Below are 23123 nucleotides of genomic sequence, written 5' to 3'. Positions count from 1 at the left end.
GGGAGTGTTAAAGAATAAACACACGAGCTGGAAGCTGGCCAAGGAGCTGTGCAGCAGCCCCGTGGAGTCGGCCTTACAGCCTTCCTTGTGGCTTCTGACCATCCACCAGCTTCAGCGTTTCACAACTCATCATTCATATGGATTGATCTGTCCTTTTTTCCCATTTATACATCATTTTCTGCTGTAATTTATGAGGTTGGGTTCCCAGTTGACAAGAATTCAGTCATTTGTGTTGAATGTACTTTATTGTGAACGTGTGGCCTTGAGGCTGACTCATATCCTGCTTGCGTACAGGTAGATGACCTGTATCCTCAGATGAGAGGGAGTCCTGTCCTGTAGAAGCAACTTGCAGGCTTTTCTGCACCTGATGTATCAGAGCGGAGTTCTGCAGCGACTCAGCACAGAATATATCAGCAGATATGTGCAGTTTGGGGGCCATGCATATTATCTGTGGTTCTGCAGCCTAGGGGCATGACAGCTGGGTTCTTTTGTGTGCCTGCCCCGAGGCAGAGGACAGCCCTTCTGCAGATCTGAATGTTTTATTCAGCCCTGGGTGGGGGAATGCTGCCCAGCAGGTTCCAGCTCCCATCAGGAGCACCGACAGCCTGGGAAGCTGTTTGCATGGGGGCAGAAGGGACCGACGGAGAACAGTTACTTTACTGTTAAATGCTGGAGTCGACAGTTAGAGCATAAAGAACACAACTGGTGCACTTTCCTTCCCTGAGCAGAAATGGGAGAAGCAGAAAGAAGAAAAAGCCCTGTAGTTTTCCCCTTGGTGTCCTGCAGCATGGAGAAAGGAGCATCCTTCCCTCCGGGCATCCCCAGGTTCCCTCATGAAGTCCTCAAGGCAGCACGTTCTGGATTTCTGCAAAATAGAAGGCACATGTATGGTTTTGCACAGTTCTTTATGGTCTACTTATAGAAGTTGGGGTTGGAAGGCCCTGCATTCCCTCAGAACCTCCTGAGTAAAAGCAGCAATCACTGTATATTTTGAGAATACTGCTAATTAGCTGCAATCAGGCTACATTTTCTTCAGATAGGTGGGGAAAACTCCCAATGAGTTCTTCTTAGTAATTTGGAATTCCATCTGGAATTGTCAGGAGGAGAAAAGCTTGGGAGGCAGTGCGTGATGGAGCAACTATTCCATCTTCTTTGTAGCTCTCAGTGAATGGCAAGTGCCTGGACAGCAGCAGGGCACCTCGGGCAGCATTCCTAGGAAAACTGTATTCCGAGTTTCCAGTGGGGTTTGGATTTGTCTTTTAGTTCCACATCCTTTGTAGCTCTGTGGCTGCAAGTGTTTGCTTTTGCTGGGGCTCCCTTCAGGTGATAACACATTTAAATGCCTGGAAAAGCCTTCAGTGTGGTAAATTATTTGCTTGAGGAAGAAGGTGCTGTTACCATTGAGTGCAGGCCTTTGTTTCTCCCACTGCTGTGATCTTAGCTGGCTGTACAGTCAGCTCTTCTGCAGCACACAGAAGGGTGGGACAGCCCACGAATGGCCTTTATCTGCGGCTTATCACCGATAAGCACAGCATGGGGAGCAGCCTTCACCAGGCTCATGTGTTTACTTTATCTGTCTCTGTTGTGCTTTCCTATTGCTGCTGCTCTGTGCAATTGTAAATGCTTTTTCAAGGCATTTTTATGAACGTTGATGTAAACCAGTTTTATTGCCCTTGAGTAACACTGGCACGACGTACCTCATTCTCACTCGCTGCTCTTGCAGTGCTTGCATTGCCGGTGCTGCTCCCACCCCAGGAGCCCCTGCACACTTTCACCTTCCTGACTCTTTTGTTCAAACTTTGTATTTTCTTATTATCGAAGCTGCGCTGCCCTGCCCCACTGATCCTGTGCTGCATCTGCTTGGATCACCACTGTGGGTGTCCTCTCCCGTTAGAAGCCACAGGCACAAAGCAGTTGAACCTCTTTAATTCAGACACACACTTTTCTCTTTTTTTTTTTTTTTGGAACTTCCCTTTGGGAAAAGCCAAACCCGATGAGAGCTGATCTGCAGGCCGTCCTGGTGCTCGGGGAGCAGCTCTCACCCTCCTGGCTTCCCTCTCCCCTCATCAATCATTTCTAGGGCCTTTTTCCCAGATGCTCACAGCTCACATTGCTGCACAGGGCGCCAAGAGATTCCGAGATAGGAATGTTTGTGTGCTGCAGCAGCAGGTCTGGGCACAGGCAGGCACAACTGCTGGTGTTTAAAGAGGACAGATAAGAGCAGCCTCCTCAACCCTCTGTCTTTTGTAGAGGAGAGGGAATGGTTTGGTGAAGGGAAATGTAGGTAGGCCTGGCTGGGACCCCCAGCCCTGGCACGTGAAAGACAAGTTCTGGATGTATTTTTACATTTCCTTTAACCTGTTATCTGCTGGTAGATCTCAGCATGGTGTGACGGGGCTGGAGACTCTTCTCCAAGGCAACTTCGAGGCTGCTGCCCAAAGCAGACAGGCTGTGGCCGCCCCATGCTGCCGAGTGCCCACAGCCATGGGGGGAGGTCCTGCCTGATGGAGAGGAGCAGTGTCACATAGTGGGTGCACGGCTGTGTCTGGTTCCCATCTGTAAAATGTTTGCAGGACACATTCATACCTGTGTGCATTTGTATTCATATGCTTACATTATTTTTTATTCATGTTTAAATACTGTTATTTCTGTTGCTAGTTTTCTAAGTGCAGGTTTGTCTCAGTCCCACCCCACCCGAATCTAAGATAACATTCCAGTAGATTCATTTGGCTTTAAATCCTCTCTCAGTGGAACGCTGAGGTCTGTGTCAGCCATCTCGTGTGTTGGGCAGCCCAGCACCACCGAATGAAGCCAATGGAAATACCTGCTGAGTGTCTTTCCACTGCTTTCAACTTCAATAAAACCCGTCAGATCCCAGTGAGGGGTTTCTGACAGCGGGTTCGGTGGAAAGGAGTTTTTGTTTCTGGCAGCAGAGCCGGCACGGAGCTGCAGGGCAGAGCTGGGCTGGGAGCAGCAGTGGCGGAGGGCCGGGCGCTCAGCAGGGCTGGGCTTTGATCCGCAGCCATGCCCGCTGCCGGGGCTCGGGAGCGCAGCCAGCACTACACAAAGGTGTTCCCTGCAGCCAGCCTTGGCAGCGCCGCTGAGCGTGGGCTCACAAACAGCACTGCGAGGAGGAATGGCAGAGTGCACAAACGGCTCTGCAGGCGCCGTGCGGCTCCCAGTGAAAGGCAGCCTCAGCACAGCTGAAACGTGCACGTGCTGGGCCAGCAGGGAATGTTTGCCCCTCGCTCTGCTCTAGTGCGAGATTGCTTCGAGCAGATCAGAAGTTCGTTGGCATCTCCTCTCCACAATGCTACCTGCTGCATGGAACTTACCAGAAATCTACTGCTTAGAAACACAGAAAATGCATTTTCCTGCAAGCATTTTTGTGCTTGCTTCATTTGACTGCTGCTACTTTTCACGATTACTGTAGGCCAGTAAATGTGAGTTCAGCACTACCTTGTTCACAGCATTTCCTTCCATTTCTTCATCGAAGGCAGAGCGAACGAGAGATTTCTTTGTTAGAGCCCTGGGAAGTGCTGAGGGGATGGAGGGGATCAGCACAGCAGCGCTGCGCCCTGAAAGCTCTCCTGCAGCACTGGGGCCGCGGGGCTGCGGGGCCGCGGGGCTGCGGGGCTTTCCTCCGACCTTCCTGAAAGCTCCTTATGGTGCAGGCGATGATTCATTTCCAGAATAGAGAAACCTGCGCACCCCCGCAGGCCGCAACAGCGCTTTGTGAGCCGCAGCGCCGTTTCACGCCGCACCTCCGCGCGCCCCCTGCAGGCCGGCTGCTGAAGCACAGCCGCTGGGAGCAGCTCGGAACTTCGGGGCGGCTGCAGGGAGCTGATGGCAGTTCCTCTTTTCGAACCTCTTTGCTGTTACTGCGATTCAGTGCTGTCTGATATCTCAATGTTAGCCTTGTGAAAAATATATCTCTTTTATTACTTTTTTTTTCCTTAAAAAATATGAGTCTAGCTAATAATTTTTTTGGGAAAAAATTTTTTTCTTCCATTGTTTTTTTTTTTGGCAGCACATTTTAGTAATGGAAAAGGCAACCGTGAAACCCATTTTAAGCTGCATTCTTACATGTGGCCTTCCTTGTTTGCTTCAGTTGTTTGATTTCTCAGGAATAGTGACACCAGGGGAGCGGGGAGCAGAGCTGCTGTGTGACAGGGTGACATTTTGCCTGACTTGAATCTGATTGCAAAGCAAAATGCAGGGAATTGTGTGCTGCCTGCAGAGCAACGGCCCTGAGACGCACCCAGCCTGCGTCAGCCATGCGGTGCTGTGTGGCAGATCCTGCTCTGCTGCTCCGTGTGCTGAGAACCGAAGGCTGAAACACAGTCTGTAAGTCTCAAATGAGTCATTTCACTGCTTTTTCTTCCTCTGCCTACTCACATGGTGTCGATGTGTTCCGTGAGGCTGGGGCAGCTACAGAAAGGATGGAACCTTCCTCCATCCTGAGTCCCATCCCAGCACAGAGCTGGGGCTGTTCCCACAGGAAATCAGAGGATGTACCTCAGCTGCTTGGATTTGAGCCTTCAGATAGAGGGTGTGAGCCTGGGCCTTCCAGCAGGTCAGGGAGAGCAGCCCTAACAGCTGAAATTCATGTTTCAAGAGCTATTACTTTGCACATTGCCGTTCACTGCCTGATGGACTCTTTGGCTTTTATTGAACAAGATTAGACAGAGCCCTCCTCTAAATCTGGGGGTTGCCTGAATATGATTAATTTCTTCTTCAGCAACCCAAGGGCACACGTCTTCAGATTAACCCAATTTGAGCTTTTAATCACGTCAGGTTTGTTTAAGCTGAACTGTCACATCAACCACCTGGACGTACAGCCCTCACACCAACACTCTGCGAAAGGCTTCCTCCCATCCCTTCTTGTTCCCATAGGTGTCACTCTCGAGTTTAATAAGAACCTGGGCAGGCTTTCCTTCTTCCCTTACAGCTCATCCAGATCACCTGATGAAGTAGGATGTGCTGTTTTCTTTGGGGCTGTACTGAAGTACATCCCCAAACTGTGAATGTGTATCTCATTTCTTTCACGGAACTTTGAATATTTGTACAATATCAATACATTAAATCATCTACTGGACACAGGTTCTTTTTGCACTGCAGAAAAGTGAAGTTTTATTAGAGGCACTGTGGTCAGCAGAAAGCAGAGCACTGATGGCACTGCAGACCGTATGGGGATCACAGTGATCGTGAAGAATAACAGAAAGGAAGAAGCAGAAAACTTTGGGAGTCCTGGCAGGGATTCACGGTCACTGCATGACGATGTGTGCAGATGGAGCTGTGCTCCACGCAGGCACACAGCCTGAGCTGTTTGTTAGCCCTGCACCTGGGGCTGCGCAGGTGGCAGCAGGCGGATCGGAGCAGAGCATCGGTGGCATCTCAGCACACTCTTGTCTGCCCTGTGGGAGGAAATAAACGATTACTCTGTTTGATGAGGACATGGAGAGTCTGATGACTGCACAGGTTTATCCATTATTTAAGGGTCCATCCACATGAGCAAGAGCGTGGGCACAAAGCTAGCCAATATGTGTAGATGGAGTTACGGCAGTCTGAAGTTAAGAGACTTGATTGTCAATGGTTTAACCTCTTGTAATTGTGAATGTGGAAGCCATAGCACAATGTTTAGTGTTAACCAGCAAACAGCAGTGAAGTACAAAATGTGAAAGCTGTGGGCACAGGAAAAATGAGGATCCTTTTTAGAAGCTGTTTCTTACCTGACTTGTCTCCACCAGATTGTCCGTGAGAGTAGGAAGTGGAAGAATAGGAGTGCGAGGTTCGTCCTCCTCCTTGGGGCATCCTGTAAGAAAAGGGAGTGGTGATCAAGAGAACGAGAAATGAATTCCTAACCCGGCACGCTGTGGCGTGGTGTGCAATCCGTGTCACAGCGGGATTTTTCCTGGATCTTAGAAATATTTCTTTCTGTCTTTTCATTTCATTCCCTTCTAGCTGCAAGTTATGAGAAAGCCAGAGAAGCATAAACTACAGAGTGCTGTAGGAGTGCAGTTCTCCCACAGCAGCTGAACATGCCCAGCTGTGGGCAGAGGTCACGACTTGGTCTTGTGCAGTGGTTCCTCTCACAGACTCCACTTTATAAATGGGCTGAAAGGAGCTGGGAAACTGAAATAATTGTAAGTGTAATTGATTTGTTTACTGAGTATCTGATATTTGCATTTCATTGAAGATGCTGTGAAAAAATGTTACATCTGGGGTTCAACCGCGGGCTGATAAAACACTGTGCTCTGTCCTCTGCAAGTGTCAGCACAGAAAACATTGCACTCTAATGTATGCCTTAGTAACAAACAGAATACATACGCAAGGTCTTGCTGTCCCTCATTGAGCAGCGCCCGGTACTGAGCAATCTCCTGCTCCAGGCGGGTCTTGATGCCCAGCAGCATCTTGTACTCCTGGCTCTGGCCCTCCATCTCGCAGCGGATGTTGCCCAGCTCCTCCTCTACGGCGTTAATCTGCCCCTGGATTTGCTGCAGCAGGCAGCCGTAGCGAGATTCCGTCTCGGCCAAGGAGTTTTCCAGCGAGTCTTTCTGGAGGTGGAAGGCAGGGGGTGAGGACAGAGCTGTGCCCCAGGAGGCAGTTTGCCATCCCGAGGAGCCCAGGCTCCGTGCTGCCCCGCGTACCGTGCTGAGCTGCGCCTGCAGCTCGATCTCCAGGTTCTGCATCTCGCGCTTCAGCTCGGTGAGCTGGTGGCTGCTGGTCTGGATGTCCTGGCTGCTGGAGGTGACCTGTCGATTGACTTCTTCGATCTGCGGGAGCAAAGCAGAGCCTCGTGAGCGGGGATCTGCTGCCTGAGAGCGAGGGCGGCAGAGAGCTGCGCTGTGCCGAGGAAGGAGAGCGCGCTGCGGCACTGCTGCGTACCTTGACTTCATACCACTGCTCAACCTCCCGGCGGTTCTTCTCAATGATCTGCTCGTACTCATTTCTCAGGTCATTGAGAATCTTGGTCAAGTCTTCTCCTGGAGCAGCGTTGACCTCCACGCTCACATCGCCTCCAGTCTGAGACTGCAGCTGTCGTAATTCCTGCAGGGTGCGAGGAGAGAAGGCAGGGGCACAGCTCAGTGCTGCTGTTGAGGACAGCAGGTGAAGCAATGCTGAGATTCCATGGTGATCTTTTGAATGTGGAACTGGAAGTGGATGTTACTCTGATAGGAATGTGCTGATGCTGAGAGATATTTTTAAAACAGTGCAATCTAATGAACTCCTGGCTCTGAAAGTCTGTTTTTTTCCTTTTCATCTGCAGCATATCATCTAATGTGGTTAACTTTTTTGTTATCATAGCCATAAAGATATGCTGCTGTGATTGCAGTTCTGTTCACACCTGTACGTATAACAGCCAGTCTAAACCTATGCTGCCCAAGATAATTTCATTAGATATATGTAGTGTTTGGTACTGCATAAGTAAGTTGATCATACCTCCTCATGGTTTCTCTTGAGGGCAATCAGCTCCTCCTTCAGGGACTCCAGCTCCGATTCCAGTGAGGAGCGTGTGTAGGTCAGCTCATCCAGGAGATTTCTCAGACCATTCACATCAGACTCCACGGTCTGACGGATGGCCAGTTCATTCTCATACCTTTCACCGCAGAAAAGAGAAGCATGAATTTCGCTACAACCTGTAGGCCTGGTCATTCCACTTGGGAAGGTGCATCATCTCCCACATTAATGAATCTCATAACATTCATGACAGGGAAGACATGCACGGAGAGCTACTCACTTCATTCGGAAGTCATCAGCAGTCATCTTGCTGTTATCAATGTCCAGAAGCATCCTGTTGTTGTCCACAGTGGCAGAAATGATCTGCAAAAGAAGAGGTTGGAGAGGAGTCAGTCAGTGCTCAAGGTGCAGGAGAAGAAGAAAGGAACCAGAGCTCTGAGAGGGCTTTTGTGAGGATCTTAGGCTCGTTTGCTGCAGCATCACAGGGACAGTGGGAGGCCGTTTGACGTGCCGTGCCAACAGGACTGCTGTGTGCTAGGTTTTGTTTTCCTCAAACATTTTGACCCAGTAATATTTGGTGGGGGAAAGAATAGAAGAACATTTGTGCTGTGAGGTCATCAGCACTTTTGACTTTGAGTTTCGGGGCAGCGCTGGTGCGGGAGATGGAGCGGCGCCGCGGGGCTGCCCTACCTGGTTTTGGAGCTGCTCGATGGTCTGGTAGTAGGAGCTGTAGTCCTTGGAGGCGCTGGGAGCTTGCTTCCTGTACCACTCGCGGATGTGGAGCTCGAGCTGGGCGTTGTCCTCCTCCAGCCTTCGCACCTTGTCCAGGTAGGAGGCCAGGCGGTCGTTGAGGTTCTGCATGGTGATCTTCTCGTTGCCGCTCAGCAGCGCGTCCCCCCCGGCGCCGAAGCTTCCCGCAAAGCCGCCCCCGAAGCCTCCTCCCAGGCCCCCGCAGAAGCCCCCGGCGAGGCTGCCGGCGCTCATGCCCCCGCCGTAGCCGATGCCGCACGCTGCCCCCGCGGAGCTGCCGCCGATCACGGAGGAGGCGTAGCGCCGGCACGAGGCGGAGGAGCTCCTGCCGCCGGCCCCGGCGCAGATGCCTCCCCCGCCTGCGCTGCGGTACGAGGTGCTGGATGTCCTCTTGATGCTGCAGCTCATGGTGAGAGGTGGATGTGGCGACAAAAGCCGAGCCTGCTGCGAGCCCGATGCAGAAGTGGAAGCGCTGCCTCCTGCCCTCGCCGGGGCCTCTTTATACCTCACCGGGTGGGTGTCACCTCCAGGCAGTGCCGCTTCCCATGGGGTTTGCCAGCCACAGCGCTCGTGCCAAAAGTGATGTGCTAAGGGGAATTTCTTTTGGGACCTGGGACGGCCCTCCCCATAGGTATTGTGTTTGCAATGCTGATTCACACAAAGCGCGCTCTATAATTTGGGGTGGGTGGCTGTGTGTTAGATTTTGTTTCAGATAGCGTGTTGCTGGCTACTTCGTGAGTGAAACTTATTTTAATAGCTCCTCTTTGATCCTTGCCATTTTTTTTTGTCCTGAGCAGGGGAGCTGAAGGCACCGCTGTGTTACCGTTCAATTTTAGAGTTGGAGAAATATGAATTCAGGTCCCTTAATTTTGCTTTTTTTTTTTTGGAAACAACATCTCTGAGGTGTAGCTGCTGTCCTACAGTGAAAGCTCATCTTGTGCAGCGTCTTCATGGTGTTTATTGGTAAATCTCAGTAGGAGAACTGCTGAGGAGGCGGAGTTCCTGCTTCACCAAACTGGTTCCATCTGCAGGAAATAACCTGACGTTTTGCACAGAGCAGAGGACGTGCAAGAATGTCATTTTTAAAGCTGTGCTTTTTAATTTTTTGTTTTTTATGTTAGCTGGTTTCCAGGCTATTCCTTCTAAGCAGAAGGAGAGGTGTGGAGTTTACACCACTGAGTGTCTTGGGAGAGGACAGTAAGCGGCTGCAGCTTTTCTCCTTAGCAAACAGAAGGCTGAGACTTGCTGCTACGGAACGAGATGCTGCTGCCATTTAAAATAAAGACAGTTCTGTGGTCCACAGGGAAGGATGTTGCCTGGCCTTGAGTGCTGGAAATGAGGGAAAGCGCTTTGTCCATGGAAGCAAAATGGTTTGGAAGGTGCCTCTGCTGTGGGGATTTGATGGCAGAGGAGGCAGCTGTGAGGTTGGCCTTGGTCTGTTATGGGAGGCATTTATTCTTCACATAATGGACTCAGCTGTGACCCTTTCAATCCCCAGTGCCTTCTGGCTTTGGTGCAGTGGCACAATCACAGCATTTGTTGGAGAACAGGGCAGGAAGAACCCTTCATTGCAAATGGGATTTTGCCATTAAATCGCTTCTGGAGAGCATACATTTCAAGCCTGAGAGGCAGGAGGTTCTGTACGGGAGAGGGAAACTGATGGAATTCATCTCTACCAGCTCTCCTTGGGGGTTTCTTCACTGATGGTCCTCCTTGCTTCAGGTTGTGGCTGGGGCAACATTCTGTCTCTTGGCCAAACCAGTTCTGAAGCCCATAAAATCACTGGTGTGTGCAGTAATTGACTGAGAGTCATGGAAAGCCGTTCACCCTCCTCTTGGTACCACTACACATGTTTCATAGATATGCTGGAGATAATTTGATACTTTGATCTTTGTAATTAGGGTTGTTCATTTATTAGTAGCTCTCTAATTATCTGCACGTCAGAACCAGTTGCTTTGCATATCTGGGACTGAGTCATCATTATTAAAAAAGAAAAATGATTTTCTCACAGGGTGTGATTCCTTACTCATATTTTCCCCATTAGATTGTTGAAATGCTCTTTTATTCTTCCTTATGAGATGTTTATTGCTGATTGGCATTGATGCCAGAGGTGTTGATTTTATATCTGCTTCTCAGTATTGTTGCATCATAACATCTGACCCAACAATTCCAAACATTTCCCAACGCTGCAATTTCATGCCATCGACAGAGACCTTTTCTATGGCTCACCGTCCCTCTTTTCCTTTTTTTTCCTAACACGGTCATGGCTGTGACTGTATCACAAAGATTTACATTTCAGTCCTGTTCTCCAGCTCCTTTCCGTGTCCCACTCCGTTTTGGTCCCGCTTGCCGTGGCTCTGCTTTGGGCTGAGGGAGCTGCAGGGCTGTGTTGGAGGCACACAGATGCTCAGCACTCCTAAAAGCACCATTTCCTGGGCTGCCATCAGCATTCCGAGCCCTGCAGTGGCAGGAGGAGGTCGGCCTGTGGCTGCTGTGAGTGGCACAGGGGCTCCTCAGCTCCGTGAGGAGACGGCGAGATGCTGACATCGCTCCTTCCCCCGGGGGATTTTTTGCTCACAATCAGAAAAGTTGATCTGAAGTACCACCAGTGTTTTGAAAACTTTCTAATTGCTGTTTACTGAGTGGTGAAATTGGGCTCAGAGCCACAAACAGATGCTCTGAATTGGCAAAAGAATCAAAATATTCAGTGGTTTTCACAGAAACCATGATGCCATCGCTGGATGTATGTCTTTGGTCTCACAAGGGGAGAGGACGGCCTCCGAAGCGTCTCCTGGCAATTAATTGTTCTGCAGTGAAGGAGTGCCCTCATCTTGGTCCGAAGCAGCTTCTCTGATCTGCTTCAGCAGGAACTCCATCACAGTGACCCAAACAGAAACTCCATACTGCCAAAGCCCTTTTTATTCCCTGCAGCTCTCTGCAGAGCAACACACGTCTCGTATCGCTCCTTGAGCAGCCGTGGCTGTGCTGCAGTGAGAGCCGGAGGCAGGTTGGGAGGCAGGTGGGCCCAGCCCTGCTGACAGCACTGCAGCGTGTGCTGCTTTCTGCACAGCTCTGTGTGCTCCATCATCTTCCCTGGGACGACTCCTGCTCCGCACCGGGGCAGCTCAGCGCCCACCGCGCCAGTGGCCGCACGCAGGGGGTGTCATGGGGAGGACTCAGCCGTGATGTCGTTCTGCTGGCAGTGGCAGTTTATGGGACGGCCATTCCTTTCAGAACATTTCTCACAGCTTCGGTTTTCCACATGTAACTGGAAGCTGCCATCTGTTTCACAGCCCCCACAATCTTACAAACTGATCCCGAAACGCTCTGTGCTCCCTAAAGCACTGCGGTGTGGCAGGCTGTAGCTTTGGTCATTGCAATGCTTCTCTGTGCTGCTGGAGGTTTAGAGCCAAACAGAACAGCCTTGCAGAGCTCATTGATACGCAGGAACTGGGGCTCAGGTCTCTGTAGCCCTTCCTGAGAAAGATGTCTGTGTAACATCATTGTCTGTGTTGAGTGCAGCTGAGACCTGAGTGAGTTCTGGTAGCCTTTGGAAAGGAAACTCATGTTTGCATTTGCTTTGCATCGCTCTCTCTATTGTTAGAACCTTAAATGAACCCTTTTTCTTTGGAATGGGGCTTTTCTTCATGCAAATTCCTGATGCTGGCCTGAAAAAAGTCATTTTGGCAAGGCGTATCTCCTCATTGCAAATGCTGTGAGCTGCAATTATGTTACTGTGATGGCCGAGCCCAGCCACATAGCTACCGAAACAACACCTAGCCTGAATAACTGCTGAGCTGGTTGGGATGGGCAGGCTTTTTGTTTTGTTACCCTATGGAAACAGTGGCGCAGCCTTCAGTGAAATGGCAGGGCTGGTGGGTGGAGGGGGGAGCAGGAGTGCTCTGAACGGGCTGAAAGCTGCCTTTGGGGAGCTGAAGGGCAGTTATGGATTGAAAAGGGAGCTGCTGTGTCCTTCAGAAAGCAGAACATGTATAAAGCATCTGTTCTAACATTGCCCTTTCATCCCCAGTTGTATTGCACTCTTTTATCTTCTGAGAGAAATAGAAGCATAAGGAAAATACCATTTGTGGGGGAAACGTGTCTCTGATTCTTTGGAAGGTGCTGTGTCAACCAATGGGTGATACAGACAAAAAAGACTTCTTGGCATTATATTAGCATTTAAGTTGGAATTTCAGCTGTAGAATGTGAGAATGTTTTTGCTCGTGAAACTAAATGAAACAGGAGCATTGCCTTGTTGCCTGCATTTCCTAGCAGAAGTTAGGAATCATAGCTTTCTGCATAGTCAAAGGTGTGGAAATACTTAACGTCATGAAACCCCATCGTACTGCAGCAACCTGGACTGAGTCACACCTTCCCTGGGAACTGTACCTATAATGAAGCAGGTAAAGCCAAAGATGAATGGATTCTGATGTGTCAGAGCAGTGGCGATGAGCACAGCTTGGTGCAGTCACGGTTACTTACTCTTCAGAGGTTACCCATCATTTTCCTTCTCCTTTCCTTAGCTCAGTGATGTCACCTGGGCACAGTGGCCATTTTCTTACAGCAGAATTTGTTGTTCTTAGTGTATGTACAGACCATGGCAGGACAGCCTGTATTTTGTTGGATGACCTGATGATACGTGTTCAAAGTTTGTTGAATTAAATTCCTTAGACATTTTTATTTGCATCAAAGAAGTGAAGTTTTATTAATGGCAGCATTATCAGCAGAATTCAAGCTTTTAAACAAAGATCCAGTTGACAAAGACAAGTTGAGTAAGGCCAGCATTGCAGAAGGGGAGGCGAGGCCAGCGATGAGCGCTGCTCCGCACTGCATCACATCGGCTGCGCTGCAGGAGCGTTGGGTTCTGCCTCTCGTCCGTGGGTCAGCTCAGTGCATTCAGGAGGGGGATGCCAGCATCACTGCTGTTGCTCTAGCACACTCTTGACTGCCCTGTGTGAAACCAGGGGAAATCATTGACTGAAGGAGAAATCTGATATTTCCAGCAGAACAGAATTTTTTCATCTATCGTGGTGTGTTACCAAAAGAACATGGGAGCAGTTCAGATGGCTGCAAGTGGAGCAGCACTCTAAGCATATTATCAGAAGTGGGTTTTTTAATTTATTCCTATTTTAGTAAGCTTTAATCTTTACGGCTATTATGATGAAGTGCAATCTTACCTGTCACGTCACCAGACTGGGATTGAGAGAAGGAACTAGAAGAATATGACTGGGAGGATTTTCCTCCTCCTTGGAAAGCTCCTTGGGAGGCACTGTGAGAGGAGAGCAATTCACCAACAGTTAAGAACAGCCACTGCATACATGGTCAGAGAACATACTGCTGTTGAAGCAGACAAGCAAACTCTAAGAAATTACAGACTCAAAAGATTCACTTCATTCCCTTGCTCTTAATATGGTGTACATACGCAAGGTCTTGCTGTCCCTCGTGCAGCAGCGCCCGGTACTGAGCAATCTCCTGCTCCAGGCGGGTCTTGATGCCCAGCAGCATCTTGTACTCCTGGCTCTGGCCCTCCATCTCGCAGCGGATGTTGCCCAGCTCCTCCTCTACGGCGTTAATCTGCCCCTGGATTTGCTGCAGCAGGCAGCCGTAGCGAGATTCCGTCTCGGCCAAGGAGTTTTCCAGCGAGTCTTTCTGGAGGTGGAAGGCAGGGGGTCAGGACAGAGCTGTGCCCCAGGAGGCAGTTTGCCATCCCGAGGAGCCCAGGCTCCGTGCTGCCCCGCGTACCGTGCTGAGCTGCGCCTGCAGCTCGATCTCCAGGTTCTGCATCTCGCGCTTCAGCTCGGTGAGCTGGTGGCTGCTGGTCTGGATGTCCTGGCTGCTGGAGGTGACCTGTCGATTGACTTCTTCGATCTGCGGGAGCAAAGCAGAGCCTCGTGAGCGGGGATCTGCTGCCTGAGAGCGAGGGCGGCAGAGAGCTGCGCTGTGCCGAGGAAGGAGAGCGCGCTGCGGCACTGCTGCGTACCTTGACTTCATACCACTGCTCAACCTCCCGGCGGTTCTTCTCAATGATCTGCTCGTACTCATTTCTCAGGTCATTGAGAATCTTGGTCAAGTCTTCTCCGGGAGCAGCGTTGACCTCCACGCTCACATCGCCTCCAGTCTGAGACTGCAGCTGTCGTAATTCCTGCAGGGTGCGAGGAGAGAAGGCAGGGGCACAGCTCAGTGCTGCTGTTGGGCACAGTGGGAAAACCAGTTCTGAGGTGTGAGAGATTGGCCATCACATGGCATAAGTCTGATTTTTGATATTTAATTTCAGGAACCCTAAAATAACAACAGGCAGTATCTTGAACGTGCTGTTGATTGCTGGTTCTTACCTCCTCATGGTTTCTCTTCAGAGCAATCAGCTCATCTTTCAAGGACTCCAGCTCAGATTCCAGTGAAGACCTAACCAGAGTCAGGTCATCCAGCATATTTCTCAAGCCATTGATGTCAGACTCCACAGTTTGACGGATGACCAGTTCATTTTCATACCTTTACCACAGACAACAGAGACAAATGAGATGATGGCCGTCAACAGCACGTCTTTCCATGACAGTACCCCAATAAAACATGGAGGCTCAGTCACAGCACGTGGTGCAGTGCCTTGCCTGCTGAATTTAAGACAGAACAGATGTGGGGTTCACAGAGAGCTACTCACTTCATTCGGAAGTCATCAGCAGTCATCTTGCTGTTATCGATGTCCAGAAGCATCCTGTTGTTGTCCACAGTGGCAGAAATGATCTGCAAAAGAAGAGGTTGGAGAGGAGTCAGTCAGTGCTCAAGGTGCAGGAGAAGAAGAATGGAACCAGAGCTCTGAGAGGGCTTTGTTGCCAAACTCAGAGCTGTTTCCTGCTGTATTGCAGGGACTGTGGGAGTGGATTGTGCTCTAGATTTGCTTTTCAAAGAAACTCAGGCTATGCTGCTGTTTGTCAAGTTGGAAATAGTTATCTACGACTCCTGGGGACTGCATTTATCCCTATTCCTGCAATGTGATCCTTCCTAGATTGTTTACTGAAATTTCTTGGAACTGGAATAAGATAGCAGCAAGGGAAAGCCTTGTTCCTTCTGACTGACTTGTGTGGGAGTGTGCAAAACCAAAGGCAATGCAGGTCTTGCAGTGCAGCTGTTTGGTTTTGTGGGATGGGAGCAGTGCGGAAAGTGTGGAACCGTGGGGATCCAGCGACGTGCTCCAGCGTGGTTGGGCTGCAGGAGGCCCCATGGAGCCTCAGGCTGTGCCCCCATAGCCCAACCCTTCCCTGCTGGGCATTGTGGGGCAGGCGAGCAGCCCCTAGGACAGCAGCGGGCGGCCCCCAAATGCCCCAGGCCGTGGAAGGCAGCGGGGAGGAGTGAGAGTTTCGGGGCAGCGCTGGTGCGGGAGATGGAGTGGCGCCGCGGGGCTGCCCTACCTGGTTTTGGAGCTGCTCGATGGTCTGGTAGTAGGAGCTGTAGTCCTTGGAGGCGCTGGGAGCTTGCTTCCTGTACCACTCGCGGATGTGGAGCTCGAGCTGGGCGTTGTCCTCCTCCAGCCTTCGCACCTTGTCCAGGTAGGAGGCCAGGCGGTCGTTGAGGTTCTGCATGGTGATCTTCTCGTTGCCGCTCAGCAGCGCGTCCCCCCCGGCGCCGAAGCTTCCCGCAAAGCCGCCCCCGAAGCCTCCTCCCAGGCCCCCGCAGAAGCCCCCGGCGAGGCTGCCGGCGCTCATGCCCCCGCCGTAGCCGATGCCGCACGCTGCCCCCGCGGAGCTGCCGCCGATCACGGAGGAGGCGTAGCGCCGGCACGAGGCGGAGGAGCTCCTGCCGCCGGCCCCGGCGCAGATGCCTCCCCCGCCTGCGCTGCGGTACGAGGTGCTGGATGTCCTCTTGATGCTGCAGCTCATGGTGAGAGGTGGATGTGGCGACAAAAGCCGAGCCTGCTGCGAGCCCGATGCAGAAGTGGAAGCGCTGCCTCCTGCCCTCGCCGGGGCCTCTTTATACCTCACCGGGTGGGTGTCACCTCCAGGCAGTGCCGCTTCCCATGGGGTTTGCCAGCCACAGCGCTCGTGCCAAAAGTGATGAGCTAAGGGGAATTTTGTCATAGGAAAGTAATACGCATTACTGTTCTGCTCAAGTATGTCTGTGTTGATTCACACATGCACTGTAATTTCATGTGGGTGGCTCTTTGTCAGATACTTTGTTGGATAATATAATATCTCATAGCTTTTATTAATCTGACAGTATATCTCCAGTAATGGAAGTTAATGAAGGCTCCGCCTTGCTTGTCTCCTTTGGCCTTCCCTGTGGTGAAACTCGGGGTTCCAGCTCCTGCCTTCCTTCTGCAGGGGCGCCCAGTGCCTCCTGCCTGCAGCCACCTGCAGGGGGCTCATTGCTCAGTACCGGGTTTGGAATTGACATCAACTATTTACACATCTATTTTCATTTACTGGAGGACGTTATTCTTTTGAAAAACATGTTACTGTGTCTCATGGCAGAGAGCGTTGCTGTGAACTTTCTGCTGTTTCCTTGCTGCTCCCATCAGGGGAGCTCCTGCCCGTACCCGATGTGCTCTTTTTCTGTAAGCACAGCAGGCCGAGTTCCCTCCTGTTCTCTGCTGAAGGCAGTGGGGCTGCAGCCTGTTGTGCTTTCAGTCTGTCCTGCTGGCTGCTCTTGCACAAAATGCACATTTTCTGTGTCTGTTCGCCATTGGAAGCCATTCCCTGAGCACAGCCCTGCACCACAGTTTAGGCCTCGTGCAGTTGGAGCTGTACAGCGCCTGCCCCTGCGCTCCCCATGAGTTTCCCTGAGGATTGCATGGCCTGAGCTGCTTCTGCTCGCAGTGCCTGGTGGCTGTGCCATGGACTGGGTCTTTCAGTCAGCTCTGAGGAGTTCTGGTGCTTGCTTCTCATTACAAGCAATAAAGCTCTGGCTTACGATCTGCATGCTTTAGCAGCGCTCTCTCCTCTGAAGCTTCATGAAGAAATTCCTGAGATTCCTGAAATGTGCACAACTGCTCTGGGGGCCCAACTCTGTGCTTCATTTACTTCGATCTGGGAGTTTTTTAGGATGCAGGAGAAATTGTTTTTCCAGCCAAGTCTCTGGAAGTGGGCTTTATCCTGGGGGTGGGCTGCAGTAAAACCAGCCGGCTTTGTTTTGATGATCAAAACTGTCTCAATTGCTGAGAAAGCTGTACTGCAATTGCTTTGAAATAATGAATATGAAGAAACAGGGAGCACATTCAGCTGGAGGTGCAGATGCAGCTCCCGCAGCACAGCCTGCAGGCAGGGGGGCTGAGGTGGGTGGGCTGTGGGGCTGCCTTGGCGTCTGCGGCCAGCGGCGTCTGCAGGTAACGGCTGGATGTGGGTGTAGGAGTTTGTGGCAATGTCCCTCACAGTCAGATCTTCCTATAACCAAAAATAAACACTCTGGTTACTTTCATGTGTTCTTCATTTGGCACAACTAGAAGGCAAATTCTGCTGTGAATACTAACTTGAAGGGATCTTCTTAAAGTTATGTGAAGTGAGTTATATTCCCTCTCTTCCTCTTTTTTTCCTTTAGTTCAAAAGCAGACCACATTTGTGCATTTCCAGTTGAAACTGATGAGTGCCAGCTAAGAATTTCTGACCCACAAAGTGAAACTTTGCTTTTGTTTCACAGTCCTGGCTCTGTGATGGCTCATGTCTCCCTGTCAGGCCCAGGAGGACACTCATTTGAGGCCGCTTTTATCAGCCGTGCTGCCATTCTGCAGTCTGACTGACACAACTGCAGCCGAGTGTCAGAGCTCAGCTGCACTACCAAGTGCTCCATGAAAAACAAAGGCACAGCAGAGGATGCTCCAAGAAGATTATAATCTGCCCCAGGTACTCAGAAACAGAGCCTTAACTCTAAATTTCATTAGCAGCAGTTGCAGTGCATAGTCAGCCTTTCTGCCTGGAGGCAAGTGTTGGCATGGCTTTCTGTTTTCTTAAGTGTTTACATTTGCAGAATGGAAAAAGAAATCGTAGACATGGGATTCTGGTTGCATCAGACAGAAATGAAGTTTTATTAGAGACGCTTTTCTCGTACAGAACAACCAAATAACAAACTGGTTGAATCTTTAAAGCAAGCAGTTCAAGTTCAAGTGATTGAGCCCACCAAGCATTCTATGCAGAGGCAGCGCATGGCACGCACAGCAGCTGGCCTGTCAGAGCGGCTCTGACGGACCCTTTGGGCAGAGCAGCAGCAGCAAGGAGCTGGTAGGAGCATCTCCTTTCTCAGGAGCCTGAGGAATACTGGGGTGCTGGGCCGATTTCTCTTTGACAGGTCTTGCACAGTAGAATCCTCAGTTCTTAGTCAAAGGATTTTCTTCCGTAACCTGTTTGGAGATAAAGAAAGCATTAACTTCTTCAGCACTGGCAGCTGATCTCTGAGGCACCACATGTGGCACCAAAGAAGCTTGGTTATGTGATAGATGGCCATAAGCTCTCCCAAAAGCATGAGGGAAAACTTCAGCTCAGTATGAAAAGAATTATAGCCAGGTTTTTAACTACGTGACATGGTGATATTATCCTCAAAACCGAACCAAAACTGAAACTGTATCTTAACCAGAACCAGTCCTTTGCACACGGATACGAAAGACGTTGTCATAAAAGTGGATCTAGCACTTTCCAGAAGTGCTTTTTTATCCTTGCTACTGTTTGCCTGCAGGAGAAGATGTTGGCACAGCGGATCAATTAGTAAGAATGGGACTGGGCAAGCTGTTCCCATGAAGGAGTTCTCACCTTGGCTTTCACCACCGCCCCTGCATGACTGAGACTGCGAAGATGAAGAGTAGGAGTGGGAACTGCTGATGCCTCCTGAGGTCCTTCCTCCTCCTCCGCTTCCTCCTCCTCCAATGATGCAGCTTCCTCCGCTTCCCCCTCCTATTCCTCCGCTTCCTCCTCCTATTCCTCCTCCCATTCCACCACCCATGCTGCCACTTCCTCCTCTTCCTCCTCCAGAGAAACCACCACCACCTATTCTGCCGCCTCCCATTCCTCCTCCTCCCATTCCTCCTCCTATTCCTCCTGCTGGGATTCTGTGAAGAGAGAAGACATGAATAACAGGTCAGTCAGATGCGCTGTTGTTTTCAGAAGCACTGCTCACAAGTTTGCACTTCTCCTGTCTGTACTTCTCCTTTTTGGAACCCCACACAGATCAAAAGACAACTGAAACCTTTAATTTTTCTCCATACAGGCCTTTTCAAGGTGACTTCCATCTGCTGAACTCCTGGTCCTTTCCAGCACTGGGGTAAAAGCGAGGCCACATGCGTGGCTTCCCTTGTCCAGCCCAAAGCCGGGAGTTCAGAATTTCTGTACTGATATTTTTCTCAGACCATTTCTGTTCTGAATAGATTTGCCAAGAAATGCATTGTACCTCAAACCTGGGAGGTGATTGGTTAAAAAGGCTGATTATCCTCATTTTAGTTTAAAACCTGTTTTGCAAGTCTAAACTGTGACAGTCACTGCTACTGTCTGGGCTTTTGCACAATGCTGCGTCCTTTTGTCAGGGTACATACACAAGGTCTTGCTGTCCTTCCTCAAGCAGTGCCCGGTACTGAGCAATCTCCTGCTCCAGGCGGGTCTTGATGCCCAGCAGCATCTTGTACTCCTCGTTCTGGCTCTCCATCTCGCAGCGGATGCTGCCCAGCTCCTCCTCCAAGGGGCCAATCATGCCCTGGATCTGCTGCAGCTGCATGTTGTAGCGGCGTTCTGTGTCCTCCAGGTTGGACTGCAAAGAGTCTACCTGCAAGTGGAAGAAACAGTGCAGTGTTCGTGGGAACGTGGCAAGCGGAACTCGTGATGGTGACAAAGTGGGAGATCTGCACAAAGCAGAGAGGTGTGTTTTTGCTAACACAATCCAGCACCCCGTCTGCGCAGTTACACGCTAGTTGTAACCAACCTCCTTTCATTCTGAGAGCGCCTGCAGCCTGTGTTACAGGGGAAGCAGAAGCAGCCACCTTTACTTACCATGCTGAGTTGCGACTGCAGCTCAATTTCCAGGCTTTGGTATTCGCGTCTCAGCTCAGAGATCTGTTGGTTGCTGGACTGTATCTCCTGGCCGCTTGAATGGACTTGTTGATTAACTTCTTCCATCTGAAAAATTGTCATACAAAACTCAGGTCTTTCTTTGCAGTCTTCTGATTGCAAGAGGACATTGTGGTGTTGTCATAAAAGCATTTAGGAAGCAAGGAATATGTATAAATAGAGATGTTATGTAGACTGACTGTGGATTTCCCCCAGGCCACTCTGTTCACCCACACCCAACCCGTTTCATTCACCTTGCTCTTGGAACACAGGGATTCCACTTCTTCCCATACCCAAAATCACTTAGTAGTCCCTTGTATAATACCTGATGAGTTGCCTGTGCCCTACTGTGTGCAAACAGAATCTTGGTGAAAGATTTACTGACCCAAAGAATCTCATGCTTTACCTTGGTTTCATACCAGCTTTCCACCTCTCTTCGGTTGTTCTCAATAAGCCGCTCATATTCGGAACGCATTTCATTTAATTTTTCCATCAAGTTAGTGCCAGGAGTAGCATTGACCTCAACATTGACATCACCACCAGATTGTGTTTGCAGTCCTTTCATTTCCTATGAGAAAGAAAAGAAAACAAAACTTGGAAAGGTTGAAGGTGAGAAGAAATGTAGCTTTAAAAACAGGAACAGGAAGGGCCACAGATCCTCCCAGCAGCCAAATCTCATTGCTGCCAGCAGAAGAAATGCACGGGAGATTCTTGGAGTGATAATTTTTTGTTAGTTATTATTTTAAAGTGTAGAGAAATTTACCTCTTCATGGTTCTTCTTAAGGTAGATCAGTTCCTCTTTCAGGGATTCAAACTGGGTCTCCAAGTCCGATCTGGATAGAGTCAGTTGATCCAAAAGTGGACGTAATCCATTAATATCACTTGCCACGCTCTGGTGGAGAGTGTACTCAGTCTCATACCTGAATCACAGACAAGAAAAAAAGTAAAACTGCTGCCAGAGCTCTCTGGTCTCTTCATTAGGCACAGTTCCCATCAGTACGCCTTTGGTCACTGGTCCCATTGGTTTGTTCTTAAAAGCAAGGACCTGATTCTCTTTCCCTCTCCAGTAGGATTGTTTGATTTCAGTGAAATCACTCTGTAGGATTTCTCTGATAAAGTTTATAAACCTATAAAGCAGATATGGAGAAACAGAATGTTTCCTATAAACAGCACTTATCAACAACTTCTCTGAAGCAAAATTCTAACGAGAAACAAATTCCTGCTCTTCCCAACAGCCTGCTCTGCTGCTGGAGCCAAGACACTGCAGTACCTCCAAAGACTGGCAATACAAACTTGTGGTAGGAAAGGGACCAAAGGCAACATGAGACGAGGAGGAAAAGACTTACTTCAGTCTGAAGTCATCCACAGTCATCCTGGTGTTGTCAATGTCAAGAAGCATCCTGTTCAGGTCCACGTTTGCACCAACAATCTGCAAGGGAGAAGGCAGATGCTGGTCAGCCAGCCGTCTGTTCAGTCTGGCACACAAACAGAGGGAAGAAATCCCTGTGCATTAACACATTCCAGAGCATCTCTGAGACAAGCTTGCCCAATCTCCAGAGGCTGCACAGAGAGAGGAGTTCATTGTTTCCAGCTAAAGGAGCACCTTTCTGTAGAATCAGCGCTGGTTGGTGCCTCAGCTGCCAATTTTAGTTTATGGGTAACCATCAGAAGTGCTATTCTTTGTTGGGAAGAATAACAAAATAAACTCTCCATACTACCAAAACAGTGGAAATATTAGCCTTGCTTTTGGCATCAGTATTAAAGTAGGAGACTCTGGAACAGCTGAGAGCTGGAATGGGGCTGAACGCTGTGGCCCATGTTAACTCATCCTATGCATTCACAGTTCCATTTAGATGGCCACTGGAAGCACAACAGAAGCAAACAATGATTCTGTGCCCTGTTCAGGAGAGAGAGAAGCAAATAAAGCACAGCATTGAAAGGAGCCCTGGGCACCAAATGGTGCTTCTGTGTCAGAGCAACATCACACATCAAGCAGAGTGAACAAAAGCTGAGAGTCAGGCCTTGTCGTCACAACTGTCTGATGCTGCCTCAAGTAAGGAAAGGAATATGTTACCCCAAACAGGAAAATTGTGCTGTAGCAAGTGTGAGGCCGTTCTAATGAGACCCTGCCCAAAGTTTGCCAAATCACACCATACCTGGTTCTGCAGTTCTTCAATTGTTCGGTAATATTGGCTGTAGTCCTTGGAACCCGTGGGACCCTGCTTTTGGTACCACTCCCTGATCAGACGTTCCAGGTGAGCGTTTTCTTCCTCCAAGCCTCGTACTTTATCCATGTAGGAGGCCAGGCGGTCATTAAGGTTCTGCATGGTCAGCTTTTCATTTGTGGAGAGCAGTCCAGAATCTTCACCAAACCCCGCTCCGCCAAAACCGCCTCCACCATAGCTGCCCCCACCGAAGCCACCGCTGCCCCCAAAGCCACTGAATCCACCTCCGCTGTATCCACCAGAGCCACCACCAAAGCTGCCTCCTCCATAACCCCCTCCCATGCCCCCAAAGCCACCTCCACACGATCCATATCCTCCTCCTATTCCTCCTCCGTAGCTGCCGCCGCTCACTCTCCCACTATAGCTGCTGCGGCCAATCCTTCCGCAGCTGCCGCTGCTGAACCCCCCTCCATAGCTGCTCTTGGAGCCTCCTCCACCAAAGCTTCTCCCAGAAAAGCCTCCGCTCCCTCCAGAGGAGGTGTATTTTCTGGTGGACACCGAGGAGTATCCGCCAGACTTGCGGATGCCGCAGCCGCTGCCCCCTCCACCGCCGCCACCACTGCCGTATCCGCCACCGCCGCTGCTGATCCTGGTGGTGCTGGAGGAGGATTTGGTGCCACAGCTCATACTGGCAGCAGGCAGGAGTCGAACCACAATCCCGAGTTTAGGTGCACAG

At 50.2% G+C, this 23123-nt stretch overlaps 3 protein-coding genes across 3 annotated transcripts; all 3 read right to left on the bottom strand.

The window, feature by feature from the left end:
* Positions 1-5646: 5646 nt before the first annotated feature.
* On the bottom strand, positions 5647-8735 carry LOC128089014 (keratin, type I cytoskeletal 16-like). Its single transcript, XM_052700019.1, has 8 exons — positions 8152-8735; positions 7742-7824; positions 7444-7600; positions 6889-7050; positions 6651-6776; positions 6331-6557; positions 5733-5815; positions 5647-5684 (listed from the first exon to the last, which is right to left on the bottom strand). Exons 1-8 carry the CDS (start codon positions 8617-8619, stop codon positions 5647-5649), a joined length of 1344 nt encoding a protein of 447 aa, XP_052555979.1. The 5' UTR covers positions 8620-8735.
* A 4166-nt stretch (positions 8736-12901) lies between these two features.
* Positions 12902-16260, bottom strand: LOC128089144 (keratin, type I cytoskeletal 16-like). The gene is made up of 8 exons (XM_052700267.1): positions 15615-16260; positions 14867-14949; positions 14544-14700; positions 14192-14353; positions 13954-14079; positions 13634-13860; positions 13389-13480; positions 12902-13161 (listed from the first exon to the last, which is right to left on the bottom strand). Exons 1-8 carry the CDS (start codon positions 16080-16082, stop codon positions 13142-13144), a joined length of 1335 nt encoding a protein of 444 aa, XP_052556227.1. The 5' UTR covers positions 16083-16260; the 3' UTR covers positions 12902-13141.
* A 1936-nt stretch (positions 16261-18196) lies between these two features.
* LOC128089156 (keratin, type I cytoskeletal 13-like) lies at positions 18197-23123 on the bottom strand. Its single transcript, XM_052700284.1, has 8 exons — positions 22379-23123; positions 21569-21651; positions 20986-21142; positions 20629-20790; positions 20166-20291; positions 19715-19941; positions 18939-19234; positions 18197-18532 (listed from the first exon to the last, which is right to left on the bottom strand). The coding sequence occupies exons 1-8, from the start codon at positions 23072-23074 to the stop codon at positions 18507-18509; spliced, it is 1773 nt and encodes a 590-aa protein (XP_052556244.1). The 5' UTR covers positions 23075-23123; the 3' UTR covers positions 18197-18506.

The sequence above is a fragment of the Tympanuchus pallidicinctus genome, unplaced genomic scaffold (genome assembly GCF_026119805.1).
Source record: "Tympanuchus pallidicinctus isolate F22 unplaced genomic scaffold, pur_lepc_1.0 scaffold39, whole genome shotgun sequence".
Lineage (NCBI taxonomy): Eukaryota > Metazoa > Chordata > Aves > Galliformes > Phasianidae > Tympanuchus > Tympanuchus pallidicinctus.
The sequence above is the reverse complement of the archived record's forward strand: the minus strand, read 5'-3'. Positions and strand labels throughout refer to the sequence as shown.